Source organism: Talpa europaea, assembly GCF_964194135.1.
Source record: "Talpa europaea genome assembly, chromosome: 11".
Classification (NCBI taxonomy): Eukaryota; Metazoa; Chordata; class Mammalia; order Eulipotyphla; family Talpidae; genus Talpa; species Talpa europaea.
The window spans coordinates 63,994,416-64,018,090 of NC_140078.1; the positions used below are offsets into that span (position 1 = coordinate 63,994,416).

At 48.2% G+C, this 23,675-nt stretch overlaps 1 protein-coding gene across 2 annotated transcripts in view; it reads left to right on the forward strand.

The window, feature by feature from the left end:
* Positions 1 to 23,675, forward strand: part of FAM107A (family with sequence similarity 107 member A) — a gene marked incomplete at both ends in the record, with an annotated part of 51,153 nt that overhangs the window by 21,500 nt on the left and 5,978 nt on the right. The window contains one exon of one of the 2 annotated variants that reach the window (XM_084247577.1): positions 10,672 to 10,735. In XM_084247577.1, coding sequence (XP_084103703.1) covers positions 10,672 to 10,735 — 64 coding nt within the window. Of the gene's footprint in view, positions 1 to 10,671; positions 10,736 to 12,717; positions 12,797 to 23,675 lie in introns of those variants that run through there. The other variant, XM_084247578.1, reaches the window with a different exon arrangement.

The window sequence follows — 23,675 nt, forward strand, 5'->3', positions numbered from 1 at the left end:
TCTATAATATGTAACAATATCCAAAATCAATATTATAAAAAATGGAATCAGTACATGTTCTATAACTTTTTTCACTTGATTTTCCTATGTAGATAGTGAGCATCTTCCCTGTTTCCAAACACAGCATTATTTTAGCCATAAATTGTTATATTTTACTGAGATAACAGCTCACTTAACCAATCCTCTCTCTCTCTGGATACTGCTCTTATTGCCAACATTTTTATATTTTGAACAATACCTGTTAATGCACATCTATGAGCATGTGCCTTTGTGAACATGTTTATTTCCTTTTAAAAGCGCCTAGAAATGAATGAGCAAGCACATGGGAATGCACCTATTTCCCTGCCGGATGACCCTGCTAGCAACACTCCCTCCTGGAGTGCACTAGAGTGTCCGTTTCCCCACACCAGATAGCAACACTCCACTATTAAATATCATTTTGTTTTTATTTTTGCCAATCTGATAAATTAAAAAAAATACTTCATTGTGCTTGAGTGTGTATGTCTTTGGTTTCTGGGGAGACGGGGCATCTTTTCTTACGTTTGCAATATGCTTGGGTTTCACCAGCTGAAAACTACCATTGTCCAGTCCTTGGCAAGACCCTTTTGGGTGTCCCCTCTCCCTTCCCGACCCTTGAGCCACGGGCCCAGTAGCTCCCCAGGAGTGTTATTGCATAAGCTCTCAAAGCTCTGCTTCTTAGAGGGATTGGCCTCCCAGGAAGGCAGAGCTTTTGCCCTTAGACCCCAGCAGCCAGCCAGCACTGGGATTAGCGGGGATCCAGTTCCTTATAACCTCCAGGTGCCTCCTTGCTAAGTCCCCTCACCTGGTCCCATCCACATCCCTACACCATGGAGACTTTCAGAAATCAGATCTGCTTAAAGAAAGTAAATCTGTTTTCTCCAAAATTCCAAACCCACCTGGCAAATATATTGCAGGAATGATTATTAGCATGACTTGAGCAGACTCTTCAGAAGTATCTACTAGAACATTCATTTGAAGTCCAGCATTCCTGAGAGGTTTAAAATAAATTGTATATACCAAGATCTCTCACAGTTTGGTTTTTTTTTTTTTTTAAAAGATTTATTTATTTATTTATACAAGCACTGGGTACAGTCAGAAGCGCGGGAGGGTGAGAGGATTCACCAGAGCCAGAGCAGGGAACAGAACAGGCAGAAGGACCAGAGTACACTGCTGAGGGGAGCAGCGGGCGGCAGGAGAGGTCTGCGCGCCATGTGGGACTCTCGCCGACTGCCAGGGATCGAACCGGCACTGCAGAGGCTGCGGGCAGCTTCGCAGCCCAGCGCTCAACCGCTGCACCACCACGAGAGGCCCAGATCTCTCAGTTGTTTTTTTTTTTTTTTTTTTTAAAAAAAAAAAAAAAAACAACCCAACTATCCAACTATTGATCCAGAGATTCCACTAGTAAGAATTTTCTACCTAGCTAGGTGCCCTTACCAATCGACCGAAAGACATTATATATAAGCTGCTCATTAAATATTGCTCACAACAGCAAAATAAATGGTAACAACCTTAAGGTCCATCAGCAAAATAAGTAATGAAATGACCTTTGCCAGGAAACCTCGAGCAAAGAGTAAAATAATGCAATGACTCTGAATATGCTCTCTCGGAAAGGTGCCCTTCAGATATCATAAAGCAACAAAACCAAGTTATAGTGCCCATAGCAGGCTTCCTTTTGCACTTTTCAAAAGGATAGATCAGAATTGTTCAGATGTTTACAGGAGCAGAGATAATTTGTAGGTGGGCGCATAGAAAACTGTTCACAAAAGTTTCATCTGGGGCCTCCCCTGGTGGCGCAGGTGGTTGAGTGCCACGCTGTGAAATTGTCTGCAGCCTCTACAGTGCCGGTTCTATCCCTGCTGGCCAGTGATCGTCCGGCGAGGGTCCCACATGGTGCGGCAGACCTCTCCTGTCTCGCCTGCTGCTCCCTCAGCAGTGTATTTCGTCAGTCTGCCTGCTCTGCTCTCCCCTCTGGCTCTGGTGAATCCTCTCACCCTCCCGCACATGTAGCCTATACCCCGGTTCTTGTATAAATAAAGCTTAAAAAAAGTTTCATCTGGATGGAGATCTGGGATTAAAGAATTTGGAGATTCTAAGTCACACTATATACTCATCTGTATTGTTCACATTATTACTGTGCATATGCATAAGGTTTTATAATGAAAAACCTTAAGTTTAAAAGTCTATGATCAGGGGCCTCCCTGGTGGTGCAAGGGGTTAAGGCACAACCTATGAAGCTAACCTCAGCCACTGCAGCACAAGTTCGATCCCCGGCCAGGGAGCAACCCACCGTGTGGCAGACCTCTCCTGACTCACCCGCTGCTCCCCTCAGCAGTGTATTTCAGTCAATCTTCCTATTCTGTTCCCCTCTGTCTCTGGTGAATCCTCTCACCCCTCTCACCTCTGGCCTGTACCTCAGTTCTTGTATGCATAAATAAACCTTTAAAAAAAAGTCTATGAGGGCCTCCCCGGTGGCGCAGCGGTTGAGCACTGTGTTGCAAAGCTGCCCGCAGCCTCTGCAGCACGGTTCGATCCCCGGCTGCTCCACAGCCACCGGAGGGTCGCACATGGCGCGCAGACCTCTCCTGCCACCCGCTGCTCCCCTCAGCAGTGTACTTCGGTCCTTCTGCCTGCTCTGCTCCCCGCTCTGGCTCTGGTGAATTCTCTCACCCTCCCGCGCTTCTGACTGTACCCAGTGCTTGTATGTATAATAAATAAATCTTTAAAAAAAAAAGTCTATGATCAATAATAACTAATAATGTGACTTAATTTATGAACGCCAATTATGTGCCAGGCTCTGTGCATTCTCTCATTTAATCTTAAAACCAGCCCTATTTTGATACATGAGGAAACTGAGAATTAGCTTAAGAGGCTGGTTAAAGGCACATCTCTATACAAAGTCCTGGTTCTGGTACTTGAAACAAGACCTACCTGAATGTAGATTTTGCCAGGACCCCTACCAGTGGGCCCTCCCAGTGGACTGTATTGTTATCCACCTGGGCAGCTGCTCTGACCTCTATGTCTGTGCTCTGTGGGTTCTTGCTTCTCCTGAAATGACTCCTTTAGAGTCCCACTGTCCAACACTTATATAAATTAAAATTCAATAAGACTACAATTGTGGTTCCTCAGTAGCACTAGCTGCATTTCAAGTGCTAAACAGTGATATGCGACAAGTGGCTACCATCCTGTCAACCCAAATATTAAATTCTTTCATCACTGCAGAACATCATAGTGGATAGTACTGTGTTACCACAGCTTTAGAATCAAGCAGACCTGGGCTCAGACCCTGCTCCACCACTTACTACTTTGAGCAAATTTAATTTCTCTGGGCTTCAGTGTTCTCATCTGTAAAATGGGATGACAACATAGGTTCTTCACAGGGCTGTTATAGTGGGTCACTGAGATCATGCTTGTTGCATAGTTAGCTCAATGCCTGTTACACAACAATTTAAAGCAGGCTAACAGGACCCTATAGCCAGAAGACTCTTCCACCTTGCACAGGTCACCTCACTGCTCTGAGCCCCTGCCTCCTTGTCTATAAAATGAGGTGAATGGTACCCATCCTGAAAGGTTGCTGTGAGCACCTGTGAGTGCTCAAGGATGATCAAGTCCCTGTTCCTATTTTTAAAAGAACCAAAAGGAAGTCCAGAAGTGCCAGTGTAACAGCAAAAGAGGGTTCCACCTCCAAAATAAAATCATCATGAAATGCTGTTTTGTGACCATCATACTGGAGAGTGGAAGGTGAGAATAGTTTGAACTTTTCATTGAATAATATACACATAGAATAGTGTACCTGTCACTCAATGAATTTTGAGAAACTGAAAACCTCTGCATAACCACTATGCAGAACAAGAAACAATATCAATAGCACCCCAAAGTCTCCCTCTTGTCCCTTACCATCTTCTATTATCACCCACAAAGGGACCCACTATCCTGACTTCTAATACCATAGATTTGTTTTTGGTAGATAAACTTAAAAGATTTCATTACATCCAGTTGGTAAGGATCTAGATAATCCAGTTAGAGCAGACCCCCATGGTGGCATGTGAAATGATAGTTATCCTGAAGGCTAATGTGGCAGCATTGGATAAGATCTTAAATATCTGTACGCTTGGCCTAGCACTATATGCAATTGGATTGTTGCGAGTGTTAAAGCAGCAAAGGATGTATGTATTACTTATGTGAACAATTTTGCAAGCTTTTAAGGAGGATTAAACAGTACTCCCACACAAGCCCAGGTGGAGAGAGGCAGGCTGCCCCTCGGCCTCCTGGTTGGGGGGGTTGTCTCCTCCCCAATGCCTAAGCTTGGGCTCCAGGAGCACAGTGTCCTGGGTCTAAGGCGTAAGAGGCTGAAATGAATGGCGCAGTAAGAAGACACTGGAGACAGGAATCAGGAAACTTTCCTTTAACTGAAGTCAACGCCCTCATCACCTCACCGCAGCAATGGCAGAACCCAACACCAGTACAGGGCTGCAAATGGAGCTGCTCCTCCACCACTCACGACTGCTCCATTGCACGGTCCTCTGCCACGGTCCATCCTCTGATGCTGCCCTTACATGCTCAGTCGCTCAGCTCAGGTGTGCCCACACCACACTCAAAGTTTCCACCACGCATGCATGCCTCAAGCCCACGATCCCAAGTGCCTCCTGCATTTAAGGCCACAGGTGATAGCCACAGAGGCCAATCCACAAAATCCTGACCCTCTTCATTTACCCTACAACCCACCCCTTCAGGTTTTTTTCTGTATGATCTACACACAAGTTTCCCTTGGCAAATGTGGAACACTGCAGCCATGACCCACAAAAGTAAACAGAATGCAACTGAATACAGCAACACAACAGAATACAACTAAGCCCAGGCAAGGCACCAACCTAGGGGCAGAAAAGACAAGACAGTTATTGGCACCAGCAGATGATACATCAAGTTTTCTACTAAAGGCACTACTTATATGAGGGAGATCCACTATTCACTCACGGCATCTGCCGTCACACCAGCCTTCCTGGCCTTCTCTGGCTGGGTCTCAGCCACAAACCACATACACCACACCGCCCCAGGATGCGCTTACTCTGAGACTGGCGACACACTATACTCTTTTGCGGGTAATCACCCAATCTCCAGGGGTACTCACTGCTGTCCCCAACACTCGGCTTTCATAGCCACCAATGTGACATGCAGACCCCAGTACTATAGCCAACCCTTTGCACACGCACATGGGTTGGGGCCCATGGATACAAGCTCCACACGTGGCCTCCTTGGTCTTCTCTTCGGCTGTGGTCCCCACCACAAACCATGTTCCCCACCTATCCCCCAAGGATAGGTTCCTCAGCACCTCACTCTTATTCAAAAGTCAACAGGGCACAGGTGATTTCAAGAGACTTAATGTCTTCTGTAACATCCTTTCAGCTGCATAATAACCACCCAGGGCTTCCTAACCTTGGTACCAGCTTTTGCCTTTTTTTAGTTGGCTTTTTTGATACATCTCCTCTGCCTGGCTGCAGAGAACTTCACACAAGGCTGCTTTAGGCCACCCCTTGATTTTCATCTCCTGAGGTATACAAATGATCCCATCCACCCTCAGGGTCCCATAGATATAACATTAACCTGCCAAAGTTCCCTGCCTTCTGGTGGAATTATAAGTCCATCAGTTTTATCCTTGCATCAGCACAGGGCGAGCTCCAAATGACGAGTCGTGGTCCTCTTATATCCCTGACGCGTCTGCGGTGCGAGGAGTCATGGGTGGTCCTCACAGACCATTCTCAAATCCACTCGAGGTTTTGTCCTGCATCTCCCAGACCTTGTCCACTCCAGTGCTCCTGCAGCCTCTTTAGCGCTTCTCAAAGCTCCTGGACTTTAGTCACCACCTGTGCTGCCATGGCGCCTCCAGCGTTGTCCTTGACTCCATTTGCAGGGCTGTGTGGGAACACTCAACCTGCAGCCCTGCCTCCGAGCAGGCACCATGTCTGTCCAGTGCCTTCCCCACCATGTGCAGTCCTCTCCACTTGCAGCGGGGACTCGGGAGACACCCACAGAGAGGAGGCCGGCCACCCAGCACTATAAGCTCGCGCCCACCACCTCTCAGTCCCTCCCAAGGTTTTCAGAGGACTCCATACCTGTCTGCGTTGAATCCTGCTGACCAACGCCAATTGCAGTGCAGGCAGGCAGTAGGGCAGAGCAGGTAAAGGAGAGTCCAGGAGCTCTTCATGGCGCTTTCAAGCTTTTAATGATCTTTCTACATCATTTGTAGTAAGGTAACCAGGTGCAGGACAGGCAGGGGAGCCTCCTAGCTAGCCCCCCATGAATCTTTACTCTCATGGGGCTCTCTGGTGTTCTCTGCCGCTCTCCACCCACTCCACCTCACGATCCTGTACTGCACACCGCTCTGTGATGCCGCCTTTATAAGCTCAGTCTCTCAGCTCAGGTGTGCCCACTTACGCATGCGCACACCATACTCCAGGTGTCCACCATCAGGCATGCGTACCCTGAGCCCATGTTCCCAAGCACTTCCTGCATTCAAGGCCGTAGGTAATAGCCACAGAGGCCAACCAACGGCACAAAAGCCTGAGCATCTACATTTCACTACAATATTCCACCTTTAAGAAATAGCCTGGCAAGGAGGCTGGCCCAGCTGGCTCCATAGAGAAGGGTGCCTTAATCTCTCTAAGAGAAGGGTCTCTTAATCTCACTTGCCTCTTCCGTAAAATGGAATGAAGGCTGTTGCAACCCTCACCCCCACACCACACACACACACACACACACACACACACACAAACACCTAATTTGTAAATGTGGGTAAACCTGCAGGCCCTCAAGTCAGACATCCCCCTGCAGACAGGTCAGATGGTGTTTATTCTGGAAGAAAGTGGGTATTGAATGAGAATGTCTGCAAGGGGGGATGCTGGCAAGACTGCAACTTGCCAGCAGTGCATGCTAACTTGCTGGAGGCCTCAATTTCCTTTCTTGTTTTTAAAACAGAGAACGCCATAAGGATTGTGCATCAAAGTCACCTCAAAGTGTCAAAACAATACCGCTGTTGTGAGACATCAAAAGCACACACACACACATTGATACAATCACAGTTGACCGCTCTTACTATAGCTAAACATTGTGACCCAGAAATTCCACTGCAGGTATTTGTCTAACAGAAATGAGATGTGTGTTTACCCAGAAATTCACTGACGAGTGTTCATGGCAGCTGACTAGTGACAGACATCCCAAACTAGAAACCACACAAATGTCCATCTTCGGGGGAGTGGACAACCTCACAGTGACAAAGCCACAAGGTAGAATGCTACTTACCAATAAAGAAACAAACCGTGGACACAGGCAACAGCACTGGTGAATCTCAAATATTCTGTTGAGTAAAAGAAGTCGAAAGAAAAAGAGTCAATTTTATGATTCCACTTACATAAAGTTCTAAAACAAGAGAAACAAGTTTATGGTGATAGAGGTCAGATGGTGTTTATTCTGGAAGAAAGTGGGTATTGAATGAGAAGAGGTACATGGGAGACGGCTGGGGTGTAGGGAATGTTTCTATCTTGATCTTGGAGGTGGTGTCTTGTGGGTGAACCCAAATGTAACTTCACTGCGCTGCACATTTAAGATTAGTGCATTTTATAGATGTATGCTGTGCTTTAATTTTTAATATGTTTACAAAGCAAGGTTCCATAAGAGCTACCTGGTGCATGCATGCTGTGGGGGAGACTGAGGCTGTCATGTATTGGGCCCATGCTCTCCTCCATCCTTCTGAAGTAGAGGCATCAGCCTCCAGGAATAGGTTCATTGAAGGTCATCAAGGACCAACCCTAAGGCATTTTTCTCAACAATCAGGGTATGCAGGAAGGAGAAACAGGCGGTAGCCATAGGAAGGATGCAAATGTCTTTGGCATCAGTCAACATTGAGTGGTGTTCAGACATAGTCAGGTATGTTGCACGATATACAATAGCATTTCCTCTGGAAATTGTGTGCGTTAACGTCCACTAACTAAAATTATAATGAAGCCAAGATCTTCCCATCTCTAAATGACTTGAACAAATGAAAACCGGCTGTATTTATTAACTAGGTCCTTAGGAAAGACTATCCATTACCAGTAGTACGTCAGCAAAGACCCAGGCAGCTTTTCAAATCAGCTTTGCCTTCACAAGTGGCTGCATACAAATAGAGTGTTTTCTCACTCACCAAGTTCCTTGTCATTGAAGGAGAGAGGCCTCTGCCTTAGTCATCAGGGTTTTGCTGGACAAAGTTTGGCCTTATTTTCCAACAAATCTTTCATGCAAAAGGGAATTGGCAAGCATGCAAGGGACAATTCTTTGAACTTCAGATCTGAGAGCTGCTCCTTATGAAATTCTGGCTTTGTGATGCTAATAATGTCACCCTTGGGGCCCAGTCCCACCTCCCAGGTCTGTGTGGGGAGATGTGAGAAGAAGTCTGGATCTTCTTCAAGCCCTCCAGAGCAGGTCCTTTTTCTATGTCCTGGAATTTTCTTCCACAGATTAAGTTACTTGTCCTCTTACTTCTTTTGTTAAAAACCACAAAGGGGGCCAAAGCCCACACACCCTCCCTCTTCTCTGCCCTCACTGGTGGCAGAGTTCAAAATAGGGGCCCTCAGGGGAAATGTCAGGGTCCCAAGCCTTTCTTTCTACCTCACAATAGTCCCAGGGCAGGCAGCAAGGAGGCCTCCCTGGGTTTTGGCCCTGGTTTATACGCTGGGAATTACCTATTTTTTCCCTACACAGCCCAGAGAGCCCCATGTAGGTGGATTCTTCTTCCTCCATTTCCTCCACCTCCTCCTTCCTCTTCCTCTCTGTCTCATTCTGTCTCTCTGTCTCTCTCTCCCCCCTTTCAATAAATCTCTCCTTTCATCGCTTCTCAGCCTTTTGGCTAAGATCAAGTGTAGTAAATCTCTCTTTTCAAATAAATCATTATTGGGCATCAAACTCAATCTACACTAAGCCCCAGGTTATAAACAGGACCCAGCACACCCCCACCACCACCCCAATGCGAAGAAAATAGGGCTCCAACACTCATCATTCATGATGAATATTAATATAAGGGAATCCTGGGTGCTCTGGAGATACATGATCAAGGGAGACCTCCTTGAGGAAATGGCAATTCAGCCAAGGCCTCCAGGATAAGGAGTTCTAGCCAGGCAGAATTGGGGTGTGCACCCTGGGAAGAGGAAGTCATTTGTAGAAAAGCTGGAAGGAGAGAAAAGACATGGCTTTCTGGGAACCCAGTAGTCTTAGTGGTTGGAGTGTGGTTGTGAGGGAGGGTGGTGCCCGCTTCCTGGCTGACCTTCCCCCATGTGACTGCCCTGCATGCCCCCCACTTGAGTCACACCAGCAGCCTGGCTGTTCCCTGAGCATTCCTATACCCTCCAGCTCAGGGCCTTTGCTCTAGCTGCTCCTTCTGTCTGAGACACTCTTCCTCAAGATCTCTCTTGGGCTAACTGCCCTGCCCCTTTAGGTTTGTGCTCATCTCACCTTCTCTTTGGGACCCTCTGAGCCGCCATTTATTACCACACTGCCCCACTGACCATGAAGTGCCCCTCCTCCTCCTCTACTTTTCATTTTCCCGTAGTATCTATAACATACGATCTGCTTTGCCTACTCATTACGCCTGTTGTCTATCTCCCCCACTAGAATGTCAACTACAAAAGCCTTGTCTGTTTTCTTTTCTGAGGCATTCCTAGTCCTTAAATAAATGAAAGAACAAATAGATGGGATTTTGAAAGACTGGCAGGAGGGACCAGGTTGCAGAGGCCTTGTAGCCTAGGGGGATTCATGTGAGTTTGATTCTAAATGCAAAGAGAAGACACCTAAGTGTTTTGAATTAGATCAGGATTAGAATTAGATTAGAATTAAATTAGAATTTGAATTAGATTAGGATCAGAGTCTGAGTTATATTTCAAAAGTTTGTTTGGCATCTCTGTGGAGAACAGCTTGGAAAAGGATAAGCTACTGCAGGGTTCTGGGCAGGCAGTGGTGGTGCCTAGACTAGGGTGGGGTGTCTGGAGTAAAGGACAGACTGAAGAGACTCACTGTGATCCTGGTGCCTGAGGACTGTGGGGTTGCAGGAAGACAGGACAACGCAGACTCCCAGGCTCCTGCCTGAGCCACTTGCCCAGATGGGGCAAGAGAGGAATAAATTAGGGGTGGGGTGATCAAGAGTTCTGGGTCATGGTGAATTGGACTAGACTTTCTCTAAGCTATGAGAGTACAGATGGAGAAGAGAAGATGCCTAAGAACTGATCTTGAGACCCAAACCCTGAAACAAAGTATAAACTGGAATAATAATAAATGAATATTGGTTCTAATTATAATAACTGCACCAAGCTAAGTACATGTACATCTACATGCATGTAATAAGTTAATCATAGGGAAACTGCATGCAGAGTATAAGGAATTTGCTGGACTATCTTTTCAATTTTTCTCTAAATCTAAAACTATTCTAAAAATTCACCTTTTGGGGAAAAAAAGGAGCATGAATCTCATAAATGTCTCCCTCCCAACATCCTCCCCCACACCCTCCAAGCGCTACAGTAATTTGTTTCTCTGGAGAGGACTTGGCTCTGACCAGTCCTATGAAGGACACTATGAATATTTCCCCCTTCAAGGAACAGAGGGTCCTCACCTCCACCTACTTTCTGTTCACAGAAAGAATACTCTCCTCAGGCCAGATTTGATACTGAAAATGCAAAGCAGAAAGTAAGTGGCCCAGGTAAGTCAGACCTACCCAGAATTCCTCAGAGGCACAACTAGATCCTTTGGGATGCTCTGTAAAAGCCATTCTTTAGTCATAATTGTCTTGAACCATCACCATGCTCCACAGCTGACTTGGTTCCCCACCCCCTTCTCAGTAAAAGCTTTGGCACCCCCTGAGTTCAAATTCCACAAATTCTTGGGCAAGGCATATGAACCTTATTTTCTTCATCTCTAAAAGAGGCAAACCATGGTTTCATCAAAGAACAATTGAGTGGATTAAATGAGATGAATGGTGAATTGGATATAATTTCTTCCTCTGAAAAATGGATGTGAATTAGTAAATTCCAAGCATTTGGCATCGTGCCTGGCATGCATGGTGGCTGGTTATTGATGAGAGACTAATCAGTCTGGCCAATCAGTGAAGTCCCTGAAGATCAAAGTGTGACTCATGGGTCCTTGTGACCCTGAGTGATGTCTGAAGAACAGAAAAGTACAGGGACCTTTCAGTCAGAATAGAGTTGGGCCTGGGCCATAGCCAATGACCAGCCATAGAGTGCTTGGCTGGCACTTGGCCAGGGAGGCACCAAGGCTGGAGAGGACACAGAAGCAGAGGCTCCAGCAGCCAACTCAAGAACCTCTGACCCACACAGGCAGAGCCTTAAACAGAGGTCATCCAGTACCCTGGACAGCTCCATAGGGGTGGGGTCTATGGAATGAGGGGGGCCACTAGTTTAGTGGGTGGAGAATTGGATTGGATTTTGGGTCCTCCAGCTAACTCTATGAGCATATGCAAGCCACCTCATCTCTCTGAGTCCCAATTACCTCATCACTAAACTGGAGATAACACCACAGCATGATTCTGAAGAGCAGATGAGACAAAAGAGGCAGCAGAACAGAGTGCCAGTGTCTGAGCTTTATCCCAGCTCCACACTGTGATTTCAGAGAAGTCAGTTAACCTCTCTGAGCCTCAGTTTACACATCGGTAAAATTGAAATCCCAATAAACCCTAATTCATAGGGTTTGGAAAATTAAACAAAATAGGACATAAGACCCACCATAATCATTAGTTATTTGACAAGAAACTTATCACAGTACCAGACACAAAGTTAGCAAAATTATCATTTTTTTAATATCTTCTAAAACCACCTGGTTAACATTGTTCTTCCTTTCAATTCTTTTGTGTGGTTCTCCCATCCCTGATGGCTATAGAGGCTTGGCAAAACCAGAGATAGCCACTTTTTGGAATCCCACAGCAACCTTCCTCTCCCTATGTCTCAGAGCTACCCACTCAGGCATACTCAGGATGCCTTGGAACAATTTTTTTTTTTTTAACACAGTATATAGTGTTTGTTCTGTGCTAATCACACTTGAGAGAGGATAGATCACTGGGTGGGAGGTTAGATAGATAGATAGATAGATAGATAGATAGATAGATAGATAGATAGATGAGAGATAGATAACAAGTGGGTTATCCTCACAATCCAACAGGACTTGTACTATGATTATCCCCACCTTGCGGTTAAGGAAACTGAGACTGCAAGGTGGGCCATTAAATCATGGGGTCACAGGGCTCTTAATTGGTGGCACTGGGATCAGATAGCAAGCATGGCATTTCAGGACCCCACACCTGCTGGTAGCTTTCAGTGAGGCCAGCAACTAGGAAAATGGAGGCGCTTCGGTGGAAGATGGAAGCTGGAAATCAGGACACCAGGTTCTCACCCTGGAGCCGAGGATCAGGACAGCTCCCTCCCAGCGCTCACCTGCACCCAGTCTGCTGCCTGGGCGGGGACACCTGCCTTTGCCACTGCCCCTGGACCGCCCCTTCACCCCCTGCCCCCCTGGTGTGAGACTCCACGCTAAGCCGCCGCGGTAACCTGACCCGCAGCGGAGTTGGGAACTCCAGGCCGGTCCCTGCGCCGTGGCGCCCGGGCTCCCGACTGCGCTCCCGCCGCGCGCTCCGGCCCCGCAGTGCAGCTCGGCAATCAGGCGCCCCGGCCCATGGCGCAGAGGCTGGGTGAGAGGGCGCGGGGCCCCGCCGAGGCCACTGGGCTCTACCGGGCGGTGCTGCTCAGATCGGGTAAGTGGGGCGACGCCACCCGAGCCCCGCAGCCGCCGCGGGGTGAGCGCAAGGACCACAGGGCGGGCACACCACGCGCTGGCCCTCACCAGCCTCTGGGCACCGCGGTCCTCCCTGCTTCGCTTTCCTCTTCTCCTTTGCTTTTTTCTTCCCTCGTTCCTCCCTTCTCTCATTCTTTTTAGTGACTTTCCCCCTGTCCTTTTTCTTTCTTTCCTGCCTACATCCTTCCTTTTAGAGTTCTATCCTCACAGGTATTGCTTTCTTCTTACTTGTGATCTCTGTCTCTGTCTCTGTCTCTGTCTCTGTCTCTGTCTCTGTCTCTCTCCCTAACCCCATCCCTCACTTTTCCTTCCCCTTCTTTCCCACCCCCTTTTAAGAAGAAGCAAGATTTGGAAGGAAACACTCAGGGGCTGCTTTTGAAGATGGGTGTTGGATGACAGATGTTTCTTCTATTTCTGTCTTTTTGTTTACTAATTTGCAGTGTGCGTGTACTACTTTCTACTCAGGCAGGTAAGAGGCTCGTTATTTAGAAAAATGACACGAACATAATATATGCTCACTGTCAAAATAATGTGGAAAACCAGGGATGGAGAAGAAAGAAAAAGCAGGCCCGCAGTAAGTGCTTGGGGCATTGTTGTTGCAGTTTTGGTTTTCCCTACTCTGGAGAGAGACATTTGGGGAACGTGAAAAAGGGTCTCTTGCAGGAGTCCCTGCTGGTTGGGGGTGCCTAGAAAGTGCCTGCAGCCTGCACAGGGTCTGCTTCGGGGCTGACTGTCTTCCTTATTTAAACTAGCTCTGAGCTGGGAAGATCCAAGCACAAAGTTACTACTTGGGAACATTGGCACAAATGTCCTCTAAGTCTAAAATCAACAACAGCCAGGACTTCAGGACAGGTGGTGCCTTCATGAGGGGGCCCTAAATCTGGCCGTAGGAGGGGGTGCAGAAAGAGAGGAGTCTATAAGCAAGTGAATCTGACTTCACCTGCCAGCTTCAGAGATTTCCCCACTAAACACTGCCTCAGCTTCTCCTCCCTGTTCCTATCTTCCACAAAAACAACCGCATGGCGCGCAGACCTCTCCTGCCGCCCGCTGCTCCCCTCAGCAGTGTTCTTCGGTCCTTCTGCCTGCTCTGCTCCCCGCTCTGGCTCTGGTGAATTCTCTCACCCTCCCGCGCTTCTGACTGTACCCAGTGCTTGTATAAATAAGTAAATAAATCTTAAAAAAAACAAAAAAAAACAAGGAGGAAGTTTCCCTAATCTGAAGATAGTGTTCCCTCCAGCCCAAAGCTGGCTATGAGCCTCACTCAAAAGGTAACATTTTTGGCTCTCAGCTCACCCAGCAGAGCAGGCCTGTCTTCCTCTTTCGGGTGACTACATGCTTGCCCAGGAACACGCCACGCTCAGCTACAAGCCAGGGAGAAAGCAATTGCCACATGTTAGGGACTGTGGCTGCCTCGGTTCAGCCTTCAGAACCCTACAAGGTCACTTCTCATTGTCCTCCCTACTTAATAGAAGAGGAAACTGGGGCTCAGATAGCTTACTTAGCTTTCCCTTGGTCTGCAAGGGAGCTGCCCTCCCTTCTTCCCTTGCATCGCTTTTTCTTTCTTTCTTTTATTTTGATTGACGTGCCATTGGTCCACATCGTTGTTAGTATCTTGTTAGTGTAGGATCCCCCAGCCCAGGTGCAGTCTCCATAGCCCACCCACCATGAAAGCACCCATAGTCTACTGCCGCAGTCCATGGTGCTCTCCCCATTTTGTTCCCACACACCCCCACCCCTTGGATGTCTGAGGGAGCTTTCCTACCCCACTAAAGACATCTCTTTCTGGCTCTGCATAATTTGTACATGTAGTTGTGTGTTTGCACATTGCTGAGATGTCATTTCTTTTTTTTTTTAAGATTTATTTATTTATACAAGAACTGGGGTACAGGCCAGAGGTGTGGGAGGCTGAGAGGATTCACCAGAGACAGAGTGGGAAGAAGAACAGGCAGATGACTGAAAACACTACTGAAGGGAGCAGCAGGCGAGACAGGAGAGGTCTGCTGCACCATGTGGGTAGCTCCCTGGCTGGCTGGGAATCGAACCCATGCTGCAGAGGCTGCAGACAGCTTCACAGTGCTGTGCTCAACCCGCTGCGCCACAGGGGAGGCCCTGAGATGTATCATCTTTAATCTCACCTTTTTTACTTGGATGAACATTTTTAGTGCTCTTAAATAGGTTGTTGTTGCTCTGGTGCTCAGACTCTGTGCCAGGCACTATGGAAAGGTGGTCTATGCTATATCTCCCCTAGTCCTCAAAGTAACATGTGCTCCATCATAGAGTTGAGCAAAGGGGAAGGTGAAGGTCCTGGGTGCCCAGCAGAGGATGGCTATCTGCCTTAACTTCATAACCCATGCGCTAACCACTGAGGATGAAGGGTCACCCATGGGGAACACCCATATGTGGCGGTGCCTGGTGAGCACTGCAGTAAAGGTCCCCCTGAAGGTCATTACCAACGTCCTACCTGCAACTCAGGCCAGGTTCCTGGCAGGGAGAGAAGTACCTCTCTGCAGCATGGACAGAGGGACACCTTCCTGGGTTCTTGGGAGCAGCAGTGACTGTGTTTCTCTGCAGCCAGGTCAGTTGTCACCTCCATGCCTGCCTGCCAAGTAAGCTGGCCAGACAGAATACAGGGTGTGCTCTTAAATTGGAATTTCAGATACACGACAAATAATATTTCAGTCTAAATATATCCCAAATGTTGCATGAATGTGCTTGTGCCTAAAAATGCTTATTCTTAATTAAAAAAATATATTGCTTATCTGAATTTAAATTTAACTGGGCAAAGTGCATTTTTATTTGCCACATCTGGCAACCCCACTGGCAGGACACATGGAAGCTTGCTTGACTTAACAAACTGTGGTTCACCCAAGTACCCCTCTACACACGCACGCGCATCCACAGGCACCCCCACGCTAATATCCCTCTCCCCATCCCTAGATCTGTTGTCCATCTTTTGTTTGGTTACGAGTGGATTGAAATGTGCTGAGCGGGGGTGGATAACTTGAGGTCCTTCTGCTGCTAAGAGACCAGATTAACCATGCCTAATTGCAGCTGGGTTGAGAGCCAGCTTTCTGAAACAAGACTCTTAGTTATTCCCCACTCCCTCACACTTTCCCATTTTCACACTTGAAATCCCTCTACTGGGTAAATTCTTCCTGGTTCAAACTTGTTGTAACGGCAACTCTCATTCCTTTCATAATCTCTCCAAGTATCCCATGACAAGTGTTTCTGCCAGTACAGCTTCTCCCCCCCATGCCCTTTCAGCAGAGCATGCTGGGGGTGGGGAGAAGGTCGGATGCTAGGGCTGTTTTGTGGGTGGCTTCTCAGAAACCTCACTGAGACCTTGAAAAGGGGCCTTGAAGATTGAGACTGAATATGAGGCCAAGGAGGAAGTTTTGAGTTGCCATGGAAACTTCTGTCTGATGTTTCTGGACCCAGATAAGCTGGCGCCTGTCAGCTTAGAGAAGGGGGTACAAAAATGAAAGGAAAGATGTTTTTGCAGTTTTTTCATGCAAGCTGCGGCTCCAGCCCAGTACAGACACAGGAATATCCCCAGCTCCCATTCATGACCTCCTCTCCTGGTCTTTAATATCCCCTGCTTTTGACTCCCCTAGTTCTCAAGAAAACAAACTTCAAAGGGGCAGGAGTGTGGGAGGAGTGTACCCAGCTTCTAGAATCCCCCTTCAACCTTCCATGGTATTGGGCAAGGATTCGGATCCCCAGGGCCCTCCTATTCCAAAGTCCTTCCTTTTAGGAGACTGAGAAGGCCTCCTGGGATGGCCTCCACACAGACCAGCACTGGAAGGAGGCAGCAAGTGGGACTTGAATTCAGCCATTACCCAGAAGAAACTTCTAAAATGTTCTTTTGCCCAAAGGGTCTCTATTTTGCAATCTGCAAAATGAATGCAACAGAACCCAGTGTGACTAGTACTGTAACTATAGTTGATTGGAAAAGGTGGCCCTTGCTTGTGGGTTTTGGTTTTGTTTTATCTCTATTGCTCTTTTCAACAGTAAAAGCTGTGTGTGTGTGTGTGTGTTAAGTTACAAATACAGTGACTTAAAGTAGTCTATATAGAATAGTGTTTTTCTTAACTTCCCGAATAAAAACAAATCCCCAGAGAGACATGTTAAAAATCCAGATTCCTGGAGCCCTCCAAGTGATTCATTCCATTTTAGCATTATTCCAAATGATGTCTAATAATGACATTTAGATACAGTCGTTTAGAACTGATCTCCCTTAACAGCTCAGTGCATATGCCTCCAGACTGATTCTCCATGGGTAGGCTAACTTACCTATCTTGAAATACAATCACATGTTATATGTAGTGGGCATCTTTAAGATCATTAAATAGATGTACTATCACCTGTATCCCATTATGGGGTGGAGCACAGTCTCTCACTGATGGGATGTGGTGTGGAAATGGTCACTGGTGACCTCACAGACATGTGCACGTGCACACAGACACACACAGAGCAAGGTGGTGCTATCACAAGCTCAAGGTTATTGATGTTTTTTGTGTCTGCAAGTCAACAATAGCTATTGAGCACCTTGGTACTAGTACTTGGTACTAAGAATGATAAGGTGAGGTCCCTACCCGCAGGCTGGCAGTCTGGTGAGAGAGCCTGATGGGCTTGTACACAAGGTGGATGGTGAGAAGAGTTTTAGTGGAAAAAGTACGGTGAGTCCCACCTGCCTGGGAAAAATGATACTCAACTTCAGGGGGTTCTTGCCCAGCTCTTCTGGGCCCCTGATTGCTCTGAGGCTGCTATCATAGACCCCCGTAAAAGAAATGCAAGGTGTAAATGGAGGTTGTTATTGGCATGGGGACTCTGAGTCTCCTCCAAGCAAGCTGGATTATGGATTTTGTCTTCTCCAGGGGTTGAGCTGTAGCTGTCAGCAGGCCTTATTCCTCCAACTACTCAGGGGGCATTGGGATTGGCACAGACAAAGCACTATGGCCACAGGTAATGCCCAAAAGAGTCATCTGGGAGCAGGATATGTGGGTAGGGACGAGGGCAGCATCAGAATTCAGTGAAGCTAAGCCACAGCAGGGCGGAAGCTGGGGGAGGACACCAGGTTACCATTCAAAGTATCTCAAGAGAAGCAGAATTTAGGAAAAAGAAACAAAAAGGACCATATGATATTTCCAGAAAATTGTTTTATACCCAAGAATTTAAGGCCCTCTGAGTTTAAATGGCTCCGGAATGGCAAGCCTGGCCAAGGTTCCCAGAACTTGTACAACCTCCCCCCTCTTCCTTCCTCTTCGCCCTGTCTTCCCCTCCACACCCACACCCAGATCTTCAGCCCCACCAGCCTTCTTCCATCATACCCAGCTCATTGCCACCCTAAGCCAGTTACACTGGCTGTCTGCACTTCCTAGAATGTTCTCCTATGGGAGATTCCTATGGGAACTCCGAGTCTTCTCTGGAGCAAACTGGATTATGGATTTTGTCTGCTGACTCCTCACCACTCAGGCCTCCCTAAAACATCATCTCAGTGTCCACATTCTAAACTGCCCTTTCCTATCACCTCATCCAGTCTTACTTTGACCATAGCACTCATCACAGCTGAATATTTCCTTGTCTCCTCTTTCTTTTTAAAGATTTATTTATTTATACAAGAACTGGGGTACAGGTCAGAGGCGCAGGAGGGTGAGAGGATTCACCAGAGACAGAACAGGGAGCAGAACAGGCAGACGACCGAAAACACTGCTAAGGGGAGCAGTGGGTGAGGAAGGAGAGGTCTGCCGTGCCATGTGGGATTCTCCCTGGCCGGCCGGGAATTGAACCCGTGCTGCAGAAGCTGCGGACAGCTTCACAACGTGGTGCTCAACCCGCTGCGCCCCCGGGGAGACCCTGTTTCCTCATTATTTGACTGACCCAGACACTCAGGGATATGTCTCCATCACACTGACTCCACGGCACTTGCCAGGCTCTCCAGAACAGTGCCAGGAGGTTCTCAGTAAAGAGCAGCTATGAGAAAAAGGTAGGCAAAAGAAGACAAAGTTGCACTTTAATGCCTCTATTCAAGCTCAATGTATGCCTTAATGCCTCTCTCGGTGCCTTCCAATCAGCCAACCCTTAGTGAGAAAACAAAGTTGGGACGAGGGTCAAGTTTAGCTGACACTCTTGCTAGGAGACAAAAGATAATGATAAAAGCTAGAAAACATCTCCGCTTCTCAAGTGAATGCTGACTGTAAGACTACCCCCATTATCTGCTGCAGGTGGGCCATCGGCACCTGCCCAATTCTTTATGTTTACACTCACACATTCACTCCCTGGGCCAAATTTAATGGAATACGGTGCTTCATGCTGGGGCCCTGCCCTCAGGCACAGAAGACCGAGGTCTTTGCAGGAAAAGGCCGAGGTACTGAGCATCGACTATCTGCTTTCACCGATGTCATCTCATCTATGTCATCTCCCAGCCGCGCTGCTCTTGTCCACATTTGACAAACATAGAAACCAGGGGCTCTCAGCGGCTGAGTCCCAAGCGGGGACGGGCATGGGTCAGCTTCCCCGCCCCATCGCTCTCTCCTGTGTGCTTGGCTCCCTGCAGTCCACATGAAGTTCAGGCTACGGAGTAAACAGTATGTTGGGTGTTTTCAACCCACGGTGGGGGACCGAGAGCTGCCCTGCGCGGAGTGGCTGCCATGCAACCCTGAACTGGGCCAGGCCTGCGACGGGAAGTGGCCTCCCAAGTGTGCCAGAACACTCTCTGCCCAGGAACCTCCACGAGAAACAAGGGAAATGCCTCGGCCTGAGCCGCCTTGCTCAGAACAAAGCTTGGCATGTTTCTCAGTCCTCAACAATCCGACAAAATAGGTATTTACTTGCGCCTTTCAAGCATATGGCTCGGACACGGTGTTCTGCTTCGTGGAAGTGGCCCTGTACCCAGTAAAATATCCGTTACTATAGTAACAGTTCCTTTTTATTGACACCAGAATAAACAGGAATGCGAAGCTGCCCCACTCTTGGCACGTTTCAGTCGCCTGCAATCCCCAGGAGTTTAAGAACCGCCCTTTGGAGGCGGCCCTCCTCGCTAGCCTGGGACTTCCCGGTGGAGCGAGGACCCGGCAGCGCTGCTCCTGCGCTCCCTTCCCCAGGACCCAGCCAGAAGTAAGGCTGCTTCTCTTCTATTTCCCCCCTGCTGACAACCTGGGTGCTGTGCTGGGAGGAGGTGCGAGGAAGGGGGGCGGCCTGGGAGCCCTGAGGTGGGTCAGGGGAGCGGAGTGTCCAGGCTGTGGCCCCGTCTATGAAAGGATTTGGGGATGCGGACTGGCACCCTGCCTGGGTTTGGGGAAAGGATACAAGACAAAGTGCAGGGGGCAATGCACTGTGTTCTTGGTGACCTCTTTCTTCTAAATCCGCAGATGAGTCTGAATTTATGCGTGCTATGTCCTCACCTAAGCCCATTATCTCACAGCATGGGGATTGGGATTGTCTTAATAGCGGGGATACAAACGGCCAGAGCGCTGCAGGGCGGCACAGATGAGAGAACACGGGTTTTGATGTCAGACAGAGCGTGGCTCGGGTTCTGGCTCCTTCATTCACTGGCCTGGGGAGATCAGATGACCCTTAGAACCTCAGCTTCTTCACCTGTTAAAAGGGGTAACATCAGTACCCACCTCCTCGGTCTGTTGTGAGAGTTTCATGACATATGGCTGTGCAGTGCTTAGCTCAGTGCGTGCCCCCTAGCGAGGGCACGTTAATATGTGAGCTGTTCACCTCTCTGCTGAATTTGGTTTTTACACCTTGCAATACGAGGCAAGTCTGGGGTTGGGCCAGGAACCAGGGGTTAGAGAATTGGGTGTGTCACTTGTTGGAACTCTTACCAAAGCCCCATGTTTTCCTGGCTGTGAAGCAGCCCCGGACCCGTGTCTCCTGTAGCTGGCATCCTGAGTAGCTCTTAGCTCTGGTGGGGTAAGTACCTGCCATGGGCTTTTCCCTGAAGGCATCTGCCCAGTGGGATGCCTGGCATTCTGCCACCAGGGGGACAGCAGAAATATCTGGTCTGCCGACCCTTGTTCGTTGATCGACTACACAGTGTTCTCTACCAACCTCACTAAGGACCCTTCATGTGCAGCCCTGGGCTCTGCTATACAATCGATTCAAAACCCTAAATGCCCACCCACAAGTAGTAAGTCACAGTGGACCCAGGGCAAGATGTTCAGGAAGTTTGTCTTGAGACATTTTCTCCTGGGGGTGGGGAGGTTGCATCCAAATGAACAAGAAGCTCAGACAGGGTCTTCCAGGCATCAGCCACGGGCTGCTGGGAGATCTGGAGTGGCTCCCAAATAGACTGTTCCTTGGTTGCTAGCCAGGGAAATACAAATGGGCACTTTCTCCATCGAGAGGAAAAAGCAGGAAGGGTCGGGAAATCCAGTGGTCACGCTTGTCACTTTAACTCAAAGCCTCTTTCTCCTTTGCCAGTGGGTATTTAAAAGTCCCTCTTCCTCTGTCCGCCCCCTTGAAATGTTGACCCAAGAAGGTCTCGGGTATATTCAGAACCCAGCAGTTTGAACAGTAATGGGGAACAAGGGCAGGGGGAGGAAGGCAGAGGGGCGAAGGCTCTGACCAACACCCTGGGGAGGGAAGGCCACCAGCTGGTCTCCTCCTAAACAAAGGCCAGCCCATGGGCAGACAGGCCTGTGGGTTCTGGCTTCAGTTCAAAGTTGCTGGGTCCAGCTGGGGCTCCCCAGTGAGGGTTTGTCTTTCATGTGGGCTAGGAGTCCTGCAGTTAGTTACCAGCCTCTCTTTTCTCATCTATAAAATGGGCTCACACTGACTCTTCACTGGGGCTTCTTGAGCATCCAGAAAGAGAAAGGGAGTGTAAATCTGCTTTGCTGACTGAAAGACACTCTGCACCTCGAGGACAGTGGAGTGGTAGAAAGAGCACTATCTTGGGACAAGGAGCTTGGTCTCTATGAGCCTCAGTTTTCTCATCTCCAAAATAGGAATAATAAAATGGTACCATTAGCTGCCTCCAGAGACAACTGTGAGAACCAGTTTGGGGTGAGTGTGGCTTCAGCAAATGTCAAGTGCTCCCACGGGTCCTCTGAGGACAGCAGAACCACAGTTTGCCTTCACTGAACATCATTCTGCCGGACATTGGACGAACCACATCCTATCATTTCATCCTCCAAACAGCCACATGACTAGGTATTGCCATTATCCCCACTGTACAAGGATTCAGAAAGGATAAGCTATTTGCTCAAGATCACACATCTAGGAAGGGATGCTGCCATGATTCAAACCTAATTGTTCTCTGAACAACTGCTTTAACCCTGACTCAGGTGTCTTTTGTTATAATTGATGCCATCAAAGAATCCAAGCCACCGGAGCAGGGGAGAGAACAGATGAAGGGGACATTAAGGCTTAGACAGCCTGGGCTCTCACAACTGTTCTCCATATGAACTGGGACTTGGTCTCCATCAGGGCCCCTTCCCTGCCTCTCATCACATCGCTCTTCTGCCACCAGGAGGCACCAGTGCTTAGTTTCAAAGCTGCACCCTTAACTTTAGCCACAGATACCCTGTGGGGCCAGTGAGCTCCTCCTGGGAGAAGGGATTCCTGCTCTGTCTTGCCTAGAGTGGAGCTGACGTCCTGCAGTCTCTAGGGGAATGTGGTACATTTAGGTCATCTGCAGAACTGAGGACGAACCAAGTGAAAAACTCCCAATCTCTCCTCCAATCTCTTGTTACCCGGGGCCATGAAAGATGAGGTCAGTCCTGCAGTCTGCATATTAAGTGAGATCACTTGCCCATCTTGGAGTCATGCACACCTCTGAATTTAGCTGCCACCTACTGGCCACTTCTATTCCATGCCAAGCACTTTAGCTCTTTCAGTCTTCACAGTATCATGATTTTACAGTGAAGGAGGGCCCCAGAGGTTAAAGACCCAGCCAGAGGTACAGAGCTGCTCAGAACTGTGACTTTAATCATACCTGCTCAGAATAACTAATAACTGGGCTATCCAGTCAGCTGAAATCACATAGGCCAAAGCAAAGAAGCTAATTTTTTTTTTTTTCTCCATGGTTTGCAAAGTTGGCAGACTCCTGGGATTACCTGGGGACCTTTTTAAAAGCCCAAAGCCAAAGCAACCTCCCAGGCCAATTAAATCAAGGTCTCCAGGGTAGAACTCAGGCATTAACTGGTATTTTTACAATTTCCTCTAGAGATATCAGTTTGCAGCCAGGGTTCAGATCCGCTGATTTAACCAGAGCAGTTTTTAAGGGGTAGGGGCAAGAAAATTCAGTCCAAGACCAGGAATGGGATTTAGGCATAGTGATTGTTAACAACTGCTAAGGGAACAGTCCCACTTGTAGTTTCATCTACAGGTGTGACACTCTGGAGGTGTGTGGTTCACAACCTGCCTTGCTAGGTGCACCGCCCTGGCCCCAGGATTAACAGCACTCCGTTCTGTGCCAGACACTTGCCAAGCACCCTGCAAGGATCACCACATTTATTTTGCAACAACCTCATGAAGGAAGGTGTTGAGCAACAGTAGCCAGGGCACCTACTCAACTCGCTGTTGTAGTGGAAGGCAGCCACAGACGTAAGTAATGAGTGGCATAGCTGTGTTGCAAGGGCTTTGATATGGTGCAAAGGCTGTAGGGTAGGTAAACTTGCCCAAGACTAAGGAGGGGCAGAGCCAAGATTCAAATCCAAGTCTAAAGAGCTCCAACATCTGTACACTTCTGCTTCATTCTGCATTTCTTTGACAACTAGTGGAGGATGCTCACTGGCCACTTGACTTTATCCTGGGTTGGACTGCCAGCTCTTCCTGTGGGTGTTCATCTTTTTCTTTTCAGACATCTCTGTCTGAACTCACCTGTCCAA